Source organism: Orcinus orca, chromosome 7, assembly GCF_937001465.1.
Source record: "Orcinus orca chromosome 7, mOrcOrc1.1, whole genome shotgun sequence".
Classification (NCBI taxonomy): domain Eukaryota; kingdom Metazoa; phylum Chordata; class Mammalia; order Artiodactyla; family Delphinidae; genus Orcinus; species Orcinus orca.
Genome location: NC_064565.1, coordinates 68,807,199 through 68,824,145, shown reverse-complemented (window position 1 = coordinate 68,824,145; position 16,947 = coordinate 68,807,199). Strand labels below are relative to the sequence as shown.

At 41.1% G+C, this 16,947-nt stretch overlaps 1 protein-coding gene across 1 annotated transcript in view; it reads right to left on the bottom strand.

Moving 5' to 3' along the window:
- The window catches only part of ITGA4 (integrin subunit alpha 4), an 83,248-nt gene extending 66,639 nt beyond the window's left edge, over nt 1–16,609 (bottom strand). The window contains exons 1-2 of the mRNA XM_033423680.2: nt 15,972–16,609; nt 15,527–15,648 (exon numbers count right to left, since the gene is read on the bottom strand). Of these exons, the coding sequence (XP_033279571.1) occupies nt 15,527–15,648; nt 15,972–16,168 (319 nt within the window). The 5' untranslated portion in view covers nt 16,169–16,609. The remainder of the gene's footprint in view (nt 1–15,526; nt 15,649–15,971) is intronic.
- Between the last annotated feature and the right edge of the window lie 338 nt (nt 16,610–16,947).

The following is a 16,947-nucleotide window of genomic DNA, read 5'->3' as shown; positions in this document are numbered from 1 at the left end:
TACAAGGCCTACCACTGGAGGGTTATAAAAATTACAGAAAATTTGTGTCTGTGCATACAAGACTGCCTGGCACCTAGTAGGTGTTCATTAAATGGTAAATGCTTCTGCTCCCCAGGGTACCCACATTGCGTTGATGTGGACACACCAGCAGAGGGAGCTCACAATGTTGTGAGGTTGGATCAGCAGCCTTCCTTCAGCTCTTTAAGCCAAATGGCCGCTTGTTTTTGTTTCTTATCAGACACTAATTACTATTAAATTCATTATATTATTTTTATTATATTAAACTGTGTACTTTTCCCACACATCTAATAAAATGTGGTGGAGATGTTTCTGAAAGGTAACAGTGATGTTCATGAATTTAACATCAATAACAATAACTGGGAGTAATGAAAAGTGAAATACGCAAGTTTTACAGGAGATATGGGACATGAAAGTACTGAACTTCCAAGACCATTTCCTCCAAGTCATCTAGGGGCAAACGAGAGTCAAAATATCAAATTAAACATCAAAATTAGGAACCATTCTCGAAGTATTTTTTTTCTGGAAAAATACGTTTAAGTGTCATATTCTACGACGTCCTAATAAAAATCTGATAATGGCTGATAATCACGCTCAATTTATGTGAGAAACAACTCCTATAATCACAGGCCTGAAAAAGCCAGCTATTTAAGTCCTCTATTTCATTTTATTTTAATTACATTTTTTATTTAATAACTGTATTTATTTTACTGTGTTGTATTTAGGAAGAGAGTTCCACACAGAGGTGAACAAGTTCTGGCAGTAGAGGCAAGCTTGATGGTTGCAATTTTATGAATCTGAGTTGATCCTGAGACATCAGTAGGCTTCAGAACCCTAGAAAACCATCCTGCTGGTGAGCTTGAACCTAAGATCGGGGTTTCCTCCAGGCGCCTTAGGGCCAAACTTCTTTAAATTCCTACAGAAAACCTATACAAGTATTTTTACTAAGTACAGCAGGAAAATGTACAGCAACGGTTATATGTGCTGTGCATAATTTAAAGAAAGAATGTTTTCTTACAATAATTATAGAATTATTTATATAATAAATAACACATTATATGCTTTGTATGTGGCAGGCACACTTTTAATACATGTAAACATGTATATTAAGTCATTTAATTTTCGTTATATCCCTATGAGGCAGGTATTATTATCATTATCCCAATTTCACAGATGGAGAAGCTGAAACAAAGGGAGACTAAGCATCTTGCCCAAAGTCACAGTACTTGTAAAGGGGGAAGGAAGGATTCAAACCCATACTGTCATCCACCACCGTACACCACTTTACAATGATTTGCTATTAGTACTTTTCACTGTTAATCAGGAAATGAATCCAAGTATCAACATTATTAATAATCTTATTCTAATTCTATTTCTATAATGACTTATTATATAACATTAACTTCCAACATGAGAAAATAAGGAAAGAAAATTCTGTACTTCCATGGTTTTCAACTAATCTCTTAGACTTAAGCATTCATTTGAAAAAGTATCACTAATATATAGATACCATTTTGAGTGTCTTTGAAACAAGAATAATGCAAAAATGTAAACAGAAAAAAAACTCCAGGGAAACCTGCCCTCATTTAATGCTCAGTGGTCAATACTGAAGTTCTGAGCCTGGTTTTGGAATTCACAGGGTAGGATGGAGGAGGAGGTCAGGCTAATAACAAGGTTTAAAAATATGTGAGGGCTTCCCTGGTGGCGCAGCGGTTGAGTGTCCGCCTGCCGATGCAGGGGACACGGGTTCGTGCCCTGGTCCGGGAAGATCCCACATGCCACGGAGTGGCTAGGCCCATGGCCGCTGAGCCTGCGCATCCGGAGCCTGTGCTCCGCAATGGGAGAGGCCACAACAGTGAGAAGCCCGCGTACCGCCAAAAAAAGTGAGAAAAGTAAAAATCAGTCAGAGAGTCCATGGCATCATTCTGTACCAATCAACGTAGGATCAGACTGAGATGAGGGGTTACCAATAACAGAGGACATCTTTTCATTCAAAGTTTAAACTGTGGGATAATACGTTGCAGAGACAATGATTTGCAGACAAAATAATGATATTCTAATAAATACTAGAAAATGGTCACAAGAAAACAGAGAATAGCACTGGGGCGAGGTAGACCTAGAAAGATTTTACAGAGGGTAGATATTGACAAGAGACTTCTACAAAGGGTATCATTTTAAAAGGACATGTCTAATCCACTTCACAAAATATTTCCTGCAAAAGAGATTTGATAACTAAATCTATACTCTCACTACTTCTGAACATATTCATTGAGAATTACAGTATTTCATATAAATTATACGAAAAAGATTTCAAATCATTAAAAAAAGATTCTTGGGGATAAACTGAGAGCATCAGAACCAACACACTGCATTACTGAGCCCAGTTCTGTCACTTGCAAGTCCACTTCCATATTTAATTTGATATCTCCAGCTCTTCCTAAAATTAAAATCCCCTTGTTTGAAAGACAGTCAGTTCCAAGATTCCTATCTCAGGAGTGTGTATTCTTTAGATTGCCTGGTAGAGTAGGCAGAGTCTGGAACCCAAGGCTGGCCTAGACCTCTTGGAACAATATTGAAATATACAGCAAGCCCCAGAGGATCCCACCCATATCTGAGAAATGCACCCATCCATTTCACATTCACTGAGATTTTACTACATGCTCATCAAAACTGGTCAGAACTGGCTCAATCACTCTTCCAGGAAAACTTCTCTCATCATCCAAACACTTTCTTCTCCCCACTGTGTGTCTCTATCATTATGCATGTTACGTTTTCTTGTAAGTAATTATCTGTTTCCCTGTTTCTCCTGTCACTGAGTTCTTTCAGGGCTTTAGCCGTCTTAGCCAGCTTTCTATTCCCAGTACCAGCATAAGTAATTGATAAAATTTATTTAATAAATAAAGGAAGAACCCAGTTACAAGAGTTGACATCTGCCACCAATATTTTCGCACTCCTCACTTCTCAACCCTCTGAAGTCTGGTATCACCACTAAAACTGGTCTTACCAAGGTTACTAATGAACCAATTTTCTCTAAATACAACGAAACCTCCTAAGTTCTTACCTAGCTTGACCTCTTGGCAACTTTTGATACTGCCAACCACTCACCTCTTTATAGAATCTCTCATTCCTCTACTTCCATAGTGCCACACTGACCTGATTTCCTAGCTACCTCTTTGGCTTTTCCTTCTCAATCTATTTTTCAGGCTCTTTTTTCTTCTCCAATGGTTTTCAACCATGGATGAATATTGGAATCATCTGGGGACCTTTGGAAACTCCTGATGCACTACTAAGGGTTCTGCACCCAATTCCAACGTGTGTGTGTGTGAAGTTTTTCCACACCATCAACAAGCAATTCTCTGATACCAGGTGGGTGTCCTGCAATTCAACTCCATTGTAACACTATCTAACCTGTAAATAATGTCAGATCCCACAGGTTAAGGGTTCAGTCCTACATGCTCCTTGACATAGGTCTTAGTGATGATTTTTTAAATCTGACACCAAAAGCAAAAGCAACAAAAGCAAAAATAAATAAGTGGGACTACATTATACTAAAAAACTTCTGTACAGAAAAGGCAACATACTGAATGAGAAAAAATATTTGCAAATTATATATCTGATAAGGGGCTAATATCCAAAATATATCAAGAATTCATATAACTCAATAGCAAAACAAGCAAACAATCTGAGTGGAAGACCTGAATAGACATTTTTCCAAAGAAGACATACAGATGGACCAGAGGTACATAAAAACATGCTCGACATCACTAATCATCAGGGAAATGCAAATCAAAACCACAATGAGCTATTACCTCACACCTATCAGAATGGCTATTATCAAAAAGACAAGAGATAACAAACGTTAGTGAGGATGTGGAGAAAAAGGATATGCATTGTTGGTGGGAATGTAAATTGGTACAGTCACTATGGAAACAGTATGGAGGTTCCTCAAAAAATAAAAGATAGAACTACCATATGATCCAACAATTCCACTTCTGGGTATTTATCAGAAGAAAATGAAAATACTAACTCAAAAAAATATTATGTACCCCCCATATTTATTGCAGTATTATTTATAATAGCCAAGATGGGAAACAACCTAAATGCCCACTGAAGGATGAGTAGATGAAGAAATTGTGGTACATATATGCAATGGGATATTATTCAGCCAAAAAAAGAATGTAATCTTGTCATTTGCAACAACATGACTGAACCCCGATGACATTATGCTAAGTGAAATAAGTCAGATAGAGAAAGACAAATACTGTATGTTCTCTCTTATATGTGGAATCTAAAAAAAAGAAAAAAAAAACAAGCTCATAGAGAGAGAGAGAACAGATATGTAGTTGCTAGAGGCGGGGGTGGGGAGGGAAAAATGGTGAAGGGAGTCAAAAGGTACAAAGAGAAAAATAAATACAGTGCATTACTGAGCAACACCAAAAAATAGCTTACTATCATTTAGTAATTTGTGACTATCTTCTATAGTATTAGGAAATTTAGGAACTTTAATAAATTAACACAAAACTTCCTTAATGGGTAACAGAACTTTTAAAAGAAACCTGAAAGGTAAAAATACACCGGGTGTATCTGTTTAATAGCTGATTAAAATAGATGAAAAATTTAAAAAGACTGCTTTCCTCCCATACCCCTGCTCCCCCCACACGCACAAACTTCAGATACCAATCTCAAGTCCACCAGCTATTGAAGTTTCCTTTGGTTTGAATAATTTGCTAGAGTGGCTCACAGAACTCAAAGAAGCATTTTACTTACTAGATTACCAGTTTATTATAAAAGGAAGTAACTCAGGAACAGCCGGATGGAAGAGACACATAGGGCAAGGCATGAGGAACTTGCAGGGAGCGCTTCCAGGTCCTCCCTGAATGCACCACTAGTCCTAAATCTCCACGTGTTCACCGACCCTGTCCTTTTGGGGTTTTATGGAGGTTTCATTACATAGGCATGATTGATTAAACCACTGACCATTGGCAACTGGTTCAACCTCCAGCCCCTCTTCTCTTGCTGGAGGTCAGGGGGATAGAAATGAAAGTTCCAACTATCTAATCATATGGTTGGTTCCACTGGCAACCAGCCACATCCTTAGGTCCTAAAGTCATCTCACTGACGTAACAAAAGATATATTTATCACTCTAGAAAACTCCAAGGGTTTTAGGATCTCTGTGCCAGAAATGAGGGTGAAGACCAAATATATCCATATATTCTTATTATAAATCACAACATCCTACCCCAGACCCACCCCCAGAGATTTTATTAGTTTAGGAGGAGGCCACCAGCACTGGTATTCTTAAACCTCTGCAGGAGAACCTAGGTTGCGGCCAGAGTTGAGCAACACTGTTCTAGCCGCCTCTCAAGTTGTAGGAAGCCTCTGGGATCTCTTCTGGGCCTGATGATCTATTCAGCCTACAGAGTTCCCAGGTTAAACTCATTAATCTCCATGGTTTTGATTACCATCTCTATGCCAATTACCTTCAACTCTGAACTGCCCTATAGACCACTCCTGTCCTCCAGACCCATACAACCAACTGATTTCCAGATATTTACTTTTACATCTCACAGGACATAGCACCATCATCTAGCCAACAGCCCAAGTCAGAACCTTGGGTAACATTTTGAAACCTTCTTTTTCATCTCTCTCGTTTAATAATTACAAAGTCCAGTTCACGGAGACCTGCTCTGCAGGAAAATAGCAGATTTCAGCACTAAGCCAAAGGCCAGTACAGCCACTGTGGACCCCCTGCAGATCTTGCCAGCTTTTGCCCCACAGGTATTAGTGTTAACTGATGCCTGGGTTCCTCCCCACTCCCTTTTTTTCTCACTGAAAAGCCCAGAAACCACACCACCGGTCATCCCAGGCCTCTGTGCCTACCCTAGTATAAGAAGCCAGCCACTTGAGCCCCTCCCTGTACCCACCAAAGCCCAAGTGCAAGACACCAGCCTAGACCCTTGTGGCTGACCCCACCATTGCGCCCGGCCTCCGGGTTCGGCCCTACAGCTGTGTATCTGCATGCCACCAGCCCTCTGCCCACCACCAAGCTTCACTGCAGTGCACACGCCCAGGGGAAAGTGTGCAGCCATGAGGGAGCACAGGGACAGCTGGGGCCCCTGTAAGTTTTTGTGGGCCTGCGTCAGGGTGTGCCTTCTGTTGCTCGGCACCACAACGCCCACCTGAAGCCAACACCTCCAGCTGAGCATCTGCTACCCCCAGCCCAACACCCGGCACCAGCCTCCACTGCACTGTGCACACACCGAGGAAGAGTGTGAAACCACACATGAGCATGCTGACAGCCAGGGCTTCTTCAGTTTCCAGAGAACTTACCACGTTGTAACACAAATAATCCCTGCTTACTTCTCCAACCTATCACCACCTCACACTCCACAGTTCAACTGTATGCATTTTTCTTTCAGTCCAGAGATGCTGCCCTCTCAGAGACCTCAGGGTCTTCATATACTGTTTGCTCTGTCTGGCACCCTTTCCCATAACCTCTTCCTCTGGCTAACTCTTGATTTTTTGTTGTTGTTGTTGTTGTTTTCAGTTTTCCACTAGAACATCAATTCCTTAGGAAGACATCACCTCAATCTCCTAAACAGATTAGATCTTCTCACCATACTTTCTTATAATAACCTAACCTATAGACTGTAAACCCCTTGGGGCAAGGGCCATGTTTCTTTGTATGCCCAGGTTCTCGCCCTTTGACATCCCTCAATAAATGACCTACAAGCACAATGGATTACCATATCTGGCCCAAGAACTACTGCCAAAGGGAGAGATGTTTTAGTCATTAGAAATATCACCCAGTGGTCAAAGTAAACTTTAGGCAAAAAATAAAATACATTTTAGAAAATCTCATCTCTTAAATTAGGTGGAAACCATTCTTTTAGAGATGGAGTTTGGGAAATTGCTGGAAATAAGGAAACAATTCTTGTAATATGATGGTTTATTCATGAAGCTCTCTGTCTTAATTTTGTGCATAATTAGCATAACAACCTCTGTTCAGGGGTGATTTTTCAAAATGACCAGTCTGTATCAACATCATCTTCATAAGCCACAATTTAAAGAGTATCACAAATGAGAAAGAAAAGGAAAGTTATCAAGGACATATTTGAAGTTTCAACAGTGAGAGGTTTGCCTTTTATTGTTAAGCTAATAATTCCTACAAATCAGGCAGAAGTGAGTGAGGTAATCATTAGTTTAATGACACAAATGCTAATTAACTTAACCTCCTCCAAGTAGGTTATGTAATATAAACCAGAAGGCTGGCTAAGGCAATATAATTTCCAGGAAGAAATCTGAAGGGGAATAATGATGACTAACTTAATAAACCACTGTTCTTTCTAGTAAGAAAAAGAGGTACAAGGAGAGAGCTTAAAGGTCGAGTAACTATACAACATTGGTCTAGAAAAGTGAAAATTCCAATCATTTTATGCATAGACACTGGGAAAGCACGTGCTAAAAAGTTAGTGTTATTTTACATAGGGAAGTTATGTTTCTCTAGAACAGCGCTGTCCGACAGAAACCTAATACAAGTCACATATGAAATAATTTTACAGTAGTCACATTAAAAAGGAATAGGTAAAATTGATGTTAATAATATATTTTCTTTAACCTAATATATCCAAAATGTTTTCATTTAAAAATGTAATCAATATTAGTTTCAAAATATTTATTTCAACATGTGATCCATATCTAAAAAATTAAGAGATTTTATGTATATGTATGTGTGTGTATGTATTTTTTTTTTGGTACTAAGTCTTCAAAATCCAGAACGTAATTTGCCCTATAGTACTTCTCACTACAAACTAGCCACATTTCATGTGCTCAATAGCCACATGTGGTTAGTGGCTACTGTACTGTACAGTGTAATTGTATAATTTTAGCCTCTATTACCCAGACGTGTGTGTGTGTGCGCCCGCACGTGTGTGTGCGTGCGCACGTGTGCATGCCCAAACACACATGTATAATGCTACTAGTGGCAACTTCAAAATAATGAAAGATCTAGTAGGCCTTTTGAATGACCAAATAAAGGTAATCTTTTTAGTATAATTTTATAGCCATTTATGTATTTTATTATGTTCTAATTGTTCAAATACTGGAAATCCATGGATAAATACATTAATGAAGTCATTATTTGTGATGCCTTAATTTAGCAACCACCTGTGATCAAAGTTTCCTTTTAAAAAACTTAGCAAGGATGCAAAGCACCTGAGTGGAAAAGCAACTGAACCTGTGGAAATCACTATGGCCTCCTCAGACACGGAGTCTTCATGAACAAGTTTGGATTCAGACCCCCCTGATGGGGAGACTACCTTCCTCTGGTTCACAGAGAGCAGTACCAAGGAAGTGATGGGAGAGACCCTTCTTAGGTGGGCAGGAAGGTGGAAGAAGCCTGTTTGCACACAGGAAGAAATGCACCTCTTCTACGGTCAATTCACTTCACTAAAAGGGGTATCTGATTCTCAACATCTCATACCCTGAACATTCTAGATAAACAGGCATTTGCTGCTCACTTCTGATTATGACTACAGTGAATATACCATACTATGGGACAACATTAGCCACTGCAGGGAAGAGGGGTTAGGAGGTAGGGGGGAAGGGTATTGATTCCTCTTCTGAGGGAAGGAGTCTATCTGAATCAAACTTTGATCTGAAATTCTGAGACCTAAAGACTAGTCCATGTAGATAGCACTTTGAATTGTATAGGAGATTGGCACCAGTTTAAGAGCTCTTTCAACTTCATCTCTTTGATAGCAAATTAGGCCATGAATGAAAGAAAACATTTTATGACATGGCAGTCGTAGCTGAATCTTTAGTTATTATAAGATTTTTTGGAAACAGATGGAAGTCTATGTGAAGACACAGGGAAAAGACAGCCATTTATCTACAAGTCAAGGAGGGAGACCTCAGAAGAAACCAACTCTGCTGAAACCTTGATTTTGGACTTCTAACCTCTAGAACTGTTTTCCAAATTGAGACAAAATTGGTCACGGAAACACTGCCAGATTTCACATGAAGGAGAACAGAGACCCCTTCTTCAGAGGGTGAGACACAGCCACCCCCCGCTTCTGCAGAATACCCTCCAACACTAGCAGCTGTGTGGATGAAAGGCTCTTGGTGCTGCAGCCAGGAGTCAGTGCTGTGCCTCTGACGTGGGAGAGCCAACTTCAGGACACTGGTCCACAAGAGACCTCCCAGCTCCACGTAATATCAAACGGCGAAAATCTCCCTGAGATCTCCATCTCAACACCAACACCCAGCTTCACTCAACGACCAGCAAGATACAGTGCTGGACACCCTATGCCAAACAACTAGCAACACAGGAACACAACCCCACCCATTAGCAGAGAGGCTGCCTAAAATCATAATAAGGTCACAGACACCCCAAAACACACCACCAGACGTGGACCTGCCCACCAGAAAGACAAGATCCAGCCTCACCCACCAGAACACAGGCACTAGTCCCCTCCACCAGGAAGCCTACACAACCCACTGAACCAACCTTAGCCACTGGGGACAGACACCAAAAACAACAGGAACTACGAACCTGCAGTCTGCAAAAAGGAGACCCCAAACACAGTAAGATAAGCAAAATGAGAAGACAGAAAAACAGCAGATGAAGGAGCAAGATAAAAACCCACCACACCTAACAATTGAAGAGGAAATAGGCAGTCTACCGGAAAAAGAATTCAGAATAATGATAGTAAACATGATCCAAAATCTTGGAAACAGAATGGACAAAATGCAAGAAACATTTAACAAGGACCTAGAAGAACTAAAGAAGAAACAAACAACGATGAACAACACAATAAATGAAATTAAAAATACTCTAGATGGGATCAATAGCAGAATAACTGAGGCAGAAGAACAGATAAGTGACCTGGAAGATAAAATAGTGGAAATAACTACTGCAGAGCAGAATAAAGAAAAAAGAACGAAAAGAACTGAGGACAGTCTCAGAGACCTCTGGGACAACATTAAATGCACCAACATTCGAATTATAGGGGTCCCAGCAGAAGAAGAGAAAAAGAAAGGGACTGAGAAAATATTTGAAGAGATTATAGTTGAAAACTTCCCTAATATGGGAAAGGAAAGAGTTAATCAAGTCCAGGAAACACAGAGAGTCCCATGCAGGATAAATCCAAAAAGAAACACGCCAAGACACATATTAATCAAACTGTCAAAAATTGAATACAAAGAAAACATATTAAAAGCAGCAAGGGAAAAACAACAAACAACACACAAGGGAATCCCCATAAGGTTAACACCTGATCTTTCAGCAGAAACTCTGCAAGCCAGAAGGGACTGGCAGGACATCTTTAAAGTGATGAAGGAGAAAAACCTACAACGAAGATTACTCTACACAGCAAGGATCTCATTCAGATTTGATGGAGAAATTAAAACCTTTACATACAAGCAAAAGCTGAGAGAGTTCAGCACCACCAAGCCAGCTTTACAACAAATGCTAAAGGATCTTCTCTAGGCAAGAAACACAAGAGAAGGTAAAGACCTACAATAACAAACCCAAAACAATTAAGAAAATGGAAATTGGAACATACATATTGATAACTACCTTAAATGTAAATGGATTAAATGCTTCCAGCAAAAGACACAGACTGGCTGAATGGATACAAAAACAAGACCCATATATATGCTGTCTACAAGAGACCCACTTTAGACCTAGAGACACATACAGACTGAAAGTGAGGGGATAGAAAAAGATACTCCATGCAGATACTCCATGCAAATGGAAACCAAAAGAAACCTGGAGTAGCAATTCTCATATCAGACAAAATAGACTTTAAAATAAAGACTATTACAAGAGACAAAGAAAGAAACTACATAATGATCAAGGGATCGATCCAAGAAGAAGATATAACAATTGTAAATATTTATGCACCCAACATAGGAGCACTTCAATACATAACGCAAATACTAACAGCCATAAAAGGGGAAATCGACAGTAACATATTCATAGCAGGGGACTTAAACACCCCACTTTCACCAATGGACAGATCATCCAAAATGAGAATAAATAAGGAAACACAAGCTTTAAATGATACATTAAACAAGATGGACTTAATTGATATTTATAGGACATTCCATCCAAAAACAACAGAATACACATTTTTCTCAAGTGCTCATGGAACATTCTCCAGGATAGATCATATCTTGGGTCACAAATCAAGCCTTGGTAAATTTAAGAAAATTCAAATTGTATCAAGTATCTTTTCCAACCACAATGCTATGAGACTAGATGTCAATTACAGGAAAAGATCTGTAAAAAATACAAACACATGGAGGCTAAACAATATACTACTTAATAACGAAGTGATCACTGAAGAAATCAAAGAGGAAATCAAAAAAATACCTAGAAACAAATGACAATGAAAACACGATGACCCAAATCCTATGGGATACAGCAAAAGCAGTTCTAAGAGGGAAGTTTATAGCAATACAATCCTACCTTAAGAAACAAGAAACATCTCAAATAAACAACCTAACCTTGCACTTAAAGCAATTAGAGAAAGAATAACCAAAAAAACCCAAAGTTAGCAGAAGGAAAGAAATCATAAAGATCAGATCAGAAATAAATGAAAAAGAAATGAAGGAAACGATAGCAAAGATCAATAAAACTAAAAGCTGGTTCCTTGAGAAGAAAATATTGATAAACCATTAGCCAGACTCATCAAGAAAAAAAGGGAGAAGACTCAAATCAATTGAATTAGAAATGAAAAAGGAGAAGTAGCAACTGACACTGCAGAAATACAAAAGATCATGAGAGATTACTACAAGCAACTCTATGCCAATAAAATGGACAACCTGGAAGAAATGGACAAATTCTTAGAAATGCACAACCTGCCAAGACTGAATCAGGAAGAAATAAAAAATATGAACAGACCAATCACAAGCACTGAAATTGAGACTGTGATTTAAAATCTTCCAACAAACAAAAGCCCAGGACCAGATGGCTTCACAGGCGAATTCTATCAAACATTTAGAGAAGAGCTAACACCTATCCTTCTCAAACTCTTCCAAAATACAGCAGAGGGAGGCACACTCTCAAACTCATTCTACGAGGCCACCATCACCCTGATACTAAAACCAGACAAAGATGTCACAAAGAAAGAAAACTACAGGCCAATATCACTGATGAACATAGATGCAAAAATCCTCAACAAAATACTAGCAAACAGATTCCAATAGCACATTAAAAGGATCATACACCAGGATCAAGTGGGGTTTATTCCAGGAATGCAAGGATTCTTCAATATACGCAAATCAATCAATGTGATACACCATATTAACAAATTGAAGGAGAGAAACCATATGATCATCTCAATAGATGCAGAGAAAGCTTTTGACAAAATTCAACACCCATTTATGATAAAAACCCTGCAGAATGTAGGCATAGAGAGAACTTTCCTCAACATAATAAAGGCCATATATGACAAACCCACAGGCACATCATCCTCAATGGTGAAAAACTGAAAGCATTTCCACTAAGATCAGGAACAAGACAAGGTTGCCCACTCTCACCACTCTTACTCAACATAGTTTTGGAAGTTTTAGCCACAGCAATCAGAAAAGAAAGCCAGCCAGCTTTACGACAGACTTTACAATAGACTCTTACGGATGCTGAGTCAAAAATAAACTTCCATTATGTGCATACTCTATTTGACATCATTCTCAATGAAGGGCAGCCGCTTCCCAGTTTGAGAAAAAGCAAAGATTACTACCAAAAATGGGGGGAGGGGAGTGGTAAAGATTCAGTAACTAACTTATCCCAATAAAGCAATTATACTCCAATAAAGATGTTTAAAAAAAAAAAATAAAGATTTTTTGCTTGGGCCAACAAAAAATATTTTTCATTGTGTTTCAACTGCTACCTTTTCATTTACACATTTAACTTTTGGTTTCATCTATTAACTACCCATATTTATAACCTCAACCTGCCTATAACAGATAACATGCAGATACAGATTTAAGTAGAAAATAGAGATAAAAAATAAACTAATATTTTTTGAATGTCAGTTGTATGTCAGGTACCGAGCTAAACATTTTGCCTATTTTATAGTCACCCATATTTGAGACAGAACAACTGAAGCCATCTTATATAGACGATTGTGTATGTATTTTTTCCTTGAAAATTCTTCATAAAGAATACTACATAGTCCACAAACCTGAGAATTTTTTAATGTCTTTAGTTACCGATGTATTGTTTTCAGTGTTTCCTTTCTAGACATTATCCTCAATCCCTTATTTTACAGTTTCAAGTTACTTCTGAGTCTGTGCTGAATTGAAACACACAATTTCTTCATATAAGGAAGAGAAGATATATCGTTTGAAATGTTATATGAGAAGTAATTTCAGTCAACTCTTTTGCAAATGTTCATAGCTATTACTACAGCTATTAGTGTTTCAACCAGTTGACTGACTAGAAATCTTGTCTTCCTTTTTGCCTTTCATCTCACAGTAGAAACCTTTTTATTGATCAAAAATTTGAAAGTTAAAAATATCCCTTTGGCTTCTCATTTCTAACTAATTCTCTTATTCACCAATCAGGTCGATGACAAACTTTCACTTTGCTTTTATTCATTTATCCATCCAGTACATCTTCACTTAATTCATGTGTGTTGAACATCTATCATGTGCACATTTTTCTGTGGATATTTCTGTAGTCAACCCCTATGCTCCACGTGCCCAATCAATATACGTTTTCCTTCAATTTTGACACGTATTATCATCTTAAATTTTAAATATTATATAATATTATGACAGAATATTTCCAGTTAAATACCGACATCTAGAAATAGATTCAGTGCCCTTCCAGACAGGAAGTAGGAGCTCAATACCAGTAGTTATAATGTCATGAATCAGGAAACTATGACAGGACAACAAAAATAAAACATTCCCTCCTGAGACCTTGTCAAGATCCTCTGGCAGATCAAGGCTGTCTGCTCCACTCCCTGATTCATCCTACAAGTCTCTCATGCAATGAAAATTATACTTTGCAGAATTATTCCAAATGGATAGGTCTGTGAATATGTTATGCTTTCCTAGTCTGCCTTTGGGGATGGAAGATGCTTAATGAGAGGCTGGGGCCTATTCTACACACTGCAGACAACTCCTAGACTCTTACGGATGCTGAGTCAAAAATAAACTTCCATTATGTGCATACTCTATTTGACTTCATTCTCAATGAAGGGCAGCCGCTTCCCAGTTTGAGAAAAAGCAAAGATTACTACCAAAAATGGGGGGAGGGGAGTGGTAAAGATTCAGTAACTAACTTATCCCAAAAGTCCATTGATAGCAAAGATAAATAGGAAAAAGGTACCAAATATGACCTTTTATTCACCATTCACAGATGACTCATCAGCTCAGCAGGCAACATATCAGACTCGTCATTGAATTTTATTTTCACTGAAGATGCATACATGAAAGAAAAGGGCTTGGACATTGGACCCAGGCAGACCTGACTTTGACTTGAGGTCCCATCTTCCATTCACTAGCTGAATAACTTTAGAAAAAGTCCTTGCAACTCTCTGAGTCACAGAGTTCTCATGTGTAAAGTAAGAACAATGCCAACCATGACCCAGTGGTGTTTTGTGGAAAACAAGAAACATATATAGCAGTTCCTAACAATGTTTGAAGCAAGATAGGGTCTGCATTGATATTAGTTCCCCTTTCTTCCCCCATGTGTCTATGCAAAGCAAATTTGTTTTTGGCTTTGAAACATGAACTTTCTCCTCTCCCCCATCAGAACGCATTTTTCAAGCTGTCACAAATCTAAGAAGAGACACTAAGAAATGATTTCAAATAGAGGTATCCATTTAACATCAGAGTTTTTGGAAAGAAAAATTAATAATTATATGTTAAACTTCATTTTAATTATATTAACAGTGGAGATGCCAATTCTTTCTTGTGCTCTTTTTTACATTTCATATCTAAGTAAAACTGTATCATTTTCTTTTTCAGAAAGCCCTTGGGCTAAATGACAGGGTATGGGATCACTTCCAACTGCTATTCCTGAACAGTTAGCCTGTTCTTTAACAAGGCTGATAGGTCAAAGATAGAAATAAAATTCTCAAGTCTTGGCTCAGCTGGATCCTGTCCTTAATGTGCTGAGAGACTTTAAGATGTGTTTTACACTTTGCTGGGTGGGGGAGGGGTGGGTGGGGAGGGGAGAGGTGAGGAGAAGGTTTTATAAGAAATTTTTCTCCACATAGTTTGGTCAGAGTACTGCAATCATTGTCATAAGCAAAAGGGAGAACAATATTGACAGAAAGGAGACCACTTTTATGTTTAGAAGGGAAGATGGCGTAGAGTTAAGTGAACGTCATTCGCTTTAAACTAAAAGTAATAGGCAACACGAGTTTTTTCCAGGACTTCTGCTACCGTGGGGCTCACAAGTGTGTGTGTGTGTGTGTGTGTGTGTGTGTGTGTGTGTGTGTGTTGGGGGGAGTGGGTCACTAGCTCCCGGCCCCAGGTCCAACTCACCCAGCTGGAGCTGTTCGCACGTCCGCTCTGGGTTCTTTCCAATCCTGCATCTGTAAATCGCCCCAGGATTGACCACTGAAGTGTTGGCGAGCCAGCTGGCCGTGGGCGCCCCGACTACGAGCCTAAAGTGAGCAATGGGCACGTGCGCGCAGACGTGAGCCCTGCTGCCCACTGAACTCCGGGTCTTCACGGACTCCTCCGCCCACCACTCCGCGCACCCAACCCGCCACCCCAAACTCCAGGGCCTGGCGCCAGAACGCACCCCGGGTGCTGCCACCCCAAGATAAGTTAGTTTCCCGAGCACTTCTCTAGCGAGCTGGCCGTCGCAGGGTTCCCCTCCTGCCTCCCGCGGAGGGAGGAAAGTTTGAACCGGGCAGGGAATCCCTGAGGCGCCTTTCCCTCGCCGATCTGAGATACCGAGGGCGCCGCCTCCGACCCCACTCACCATCGGTTCGCCCCGTGGCTGTGCAGCACCACCGAGTAGCCGAACAGGGTGTCGGCGGGGCCCTTGTAAACCATTGCGCTCTCGGTGTCCACGTTGTAGGGGCGCCCGGTCGGGACTCCCAAGCACAGCAGTAGCATCACCGCCTCCCATACGGCGGCCCCTCGCGGGCCCGGCCCGCACCTCGCTTCCGCAGCCATGCGCTCTCCGAGGGGAACATTCAACACCAAACGGCCACTGTCCGTCCCAAAGTTGCGCGGGATGAGACGGTCGGCCAAGGGGAAGAGCGCCCCAAGAGAAGAGGATCAGCGTGTCCGGCGCCGGCAGGCGGGCGGGCGGGAGGAACGGGGGTGGGGGGGAGGGACAGAGGGAGGGAGGGGAAGTCAGGCAGCGGCGGGCGGAGCGATCAGAGGTGGCCGGGGATGTTGCGCGCTCGCCGGCCCCCACGCCCCGTTTCTGCAGTCTGGAGGTGCGGTGCTCACGTGGTCCCGGGGCGCGGGCCGCTGGGTGGGGTCCCGGGCGCAGTGCGGAGGCGCAGGACCCGATGCCGTCTCCCCGCGCGTGAGACTGTAGGGGGCGCTAGGGGACCTTGGCTGCGCAGAACGCGCGTCCAGGCCGGGGCCTCCTAGTCCCGGAGCACGGGATGACTCTGGGCTCCCGGGACTGCAAGAGTGGAGCCGGAAGGGGTCCGGGGCTTCGCCTTTTATCCGTGATTGAGGCCTAGATGTTAGCGGCGTGGCCCCAATCCGACCCGCGCGCGCCCCACTATGAACGCAGAGGCTCCTCGGCCTGCCCGGAGTAGCCCAAAGGCCGGCCACAAACCTGGGCGCCGGGAGGGACTGCGGCGGGGAACTGTCCTGATCTTTCGTTGATAGTTAAGCGGTATACCTGATTTTGGGGGCACAAGCAACCACTGGGGAGCCACAAATTAAACACAAAGCGCACTCCCTAAAGGCGCCCGATAAAGACGTTATGGTAT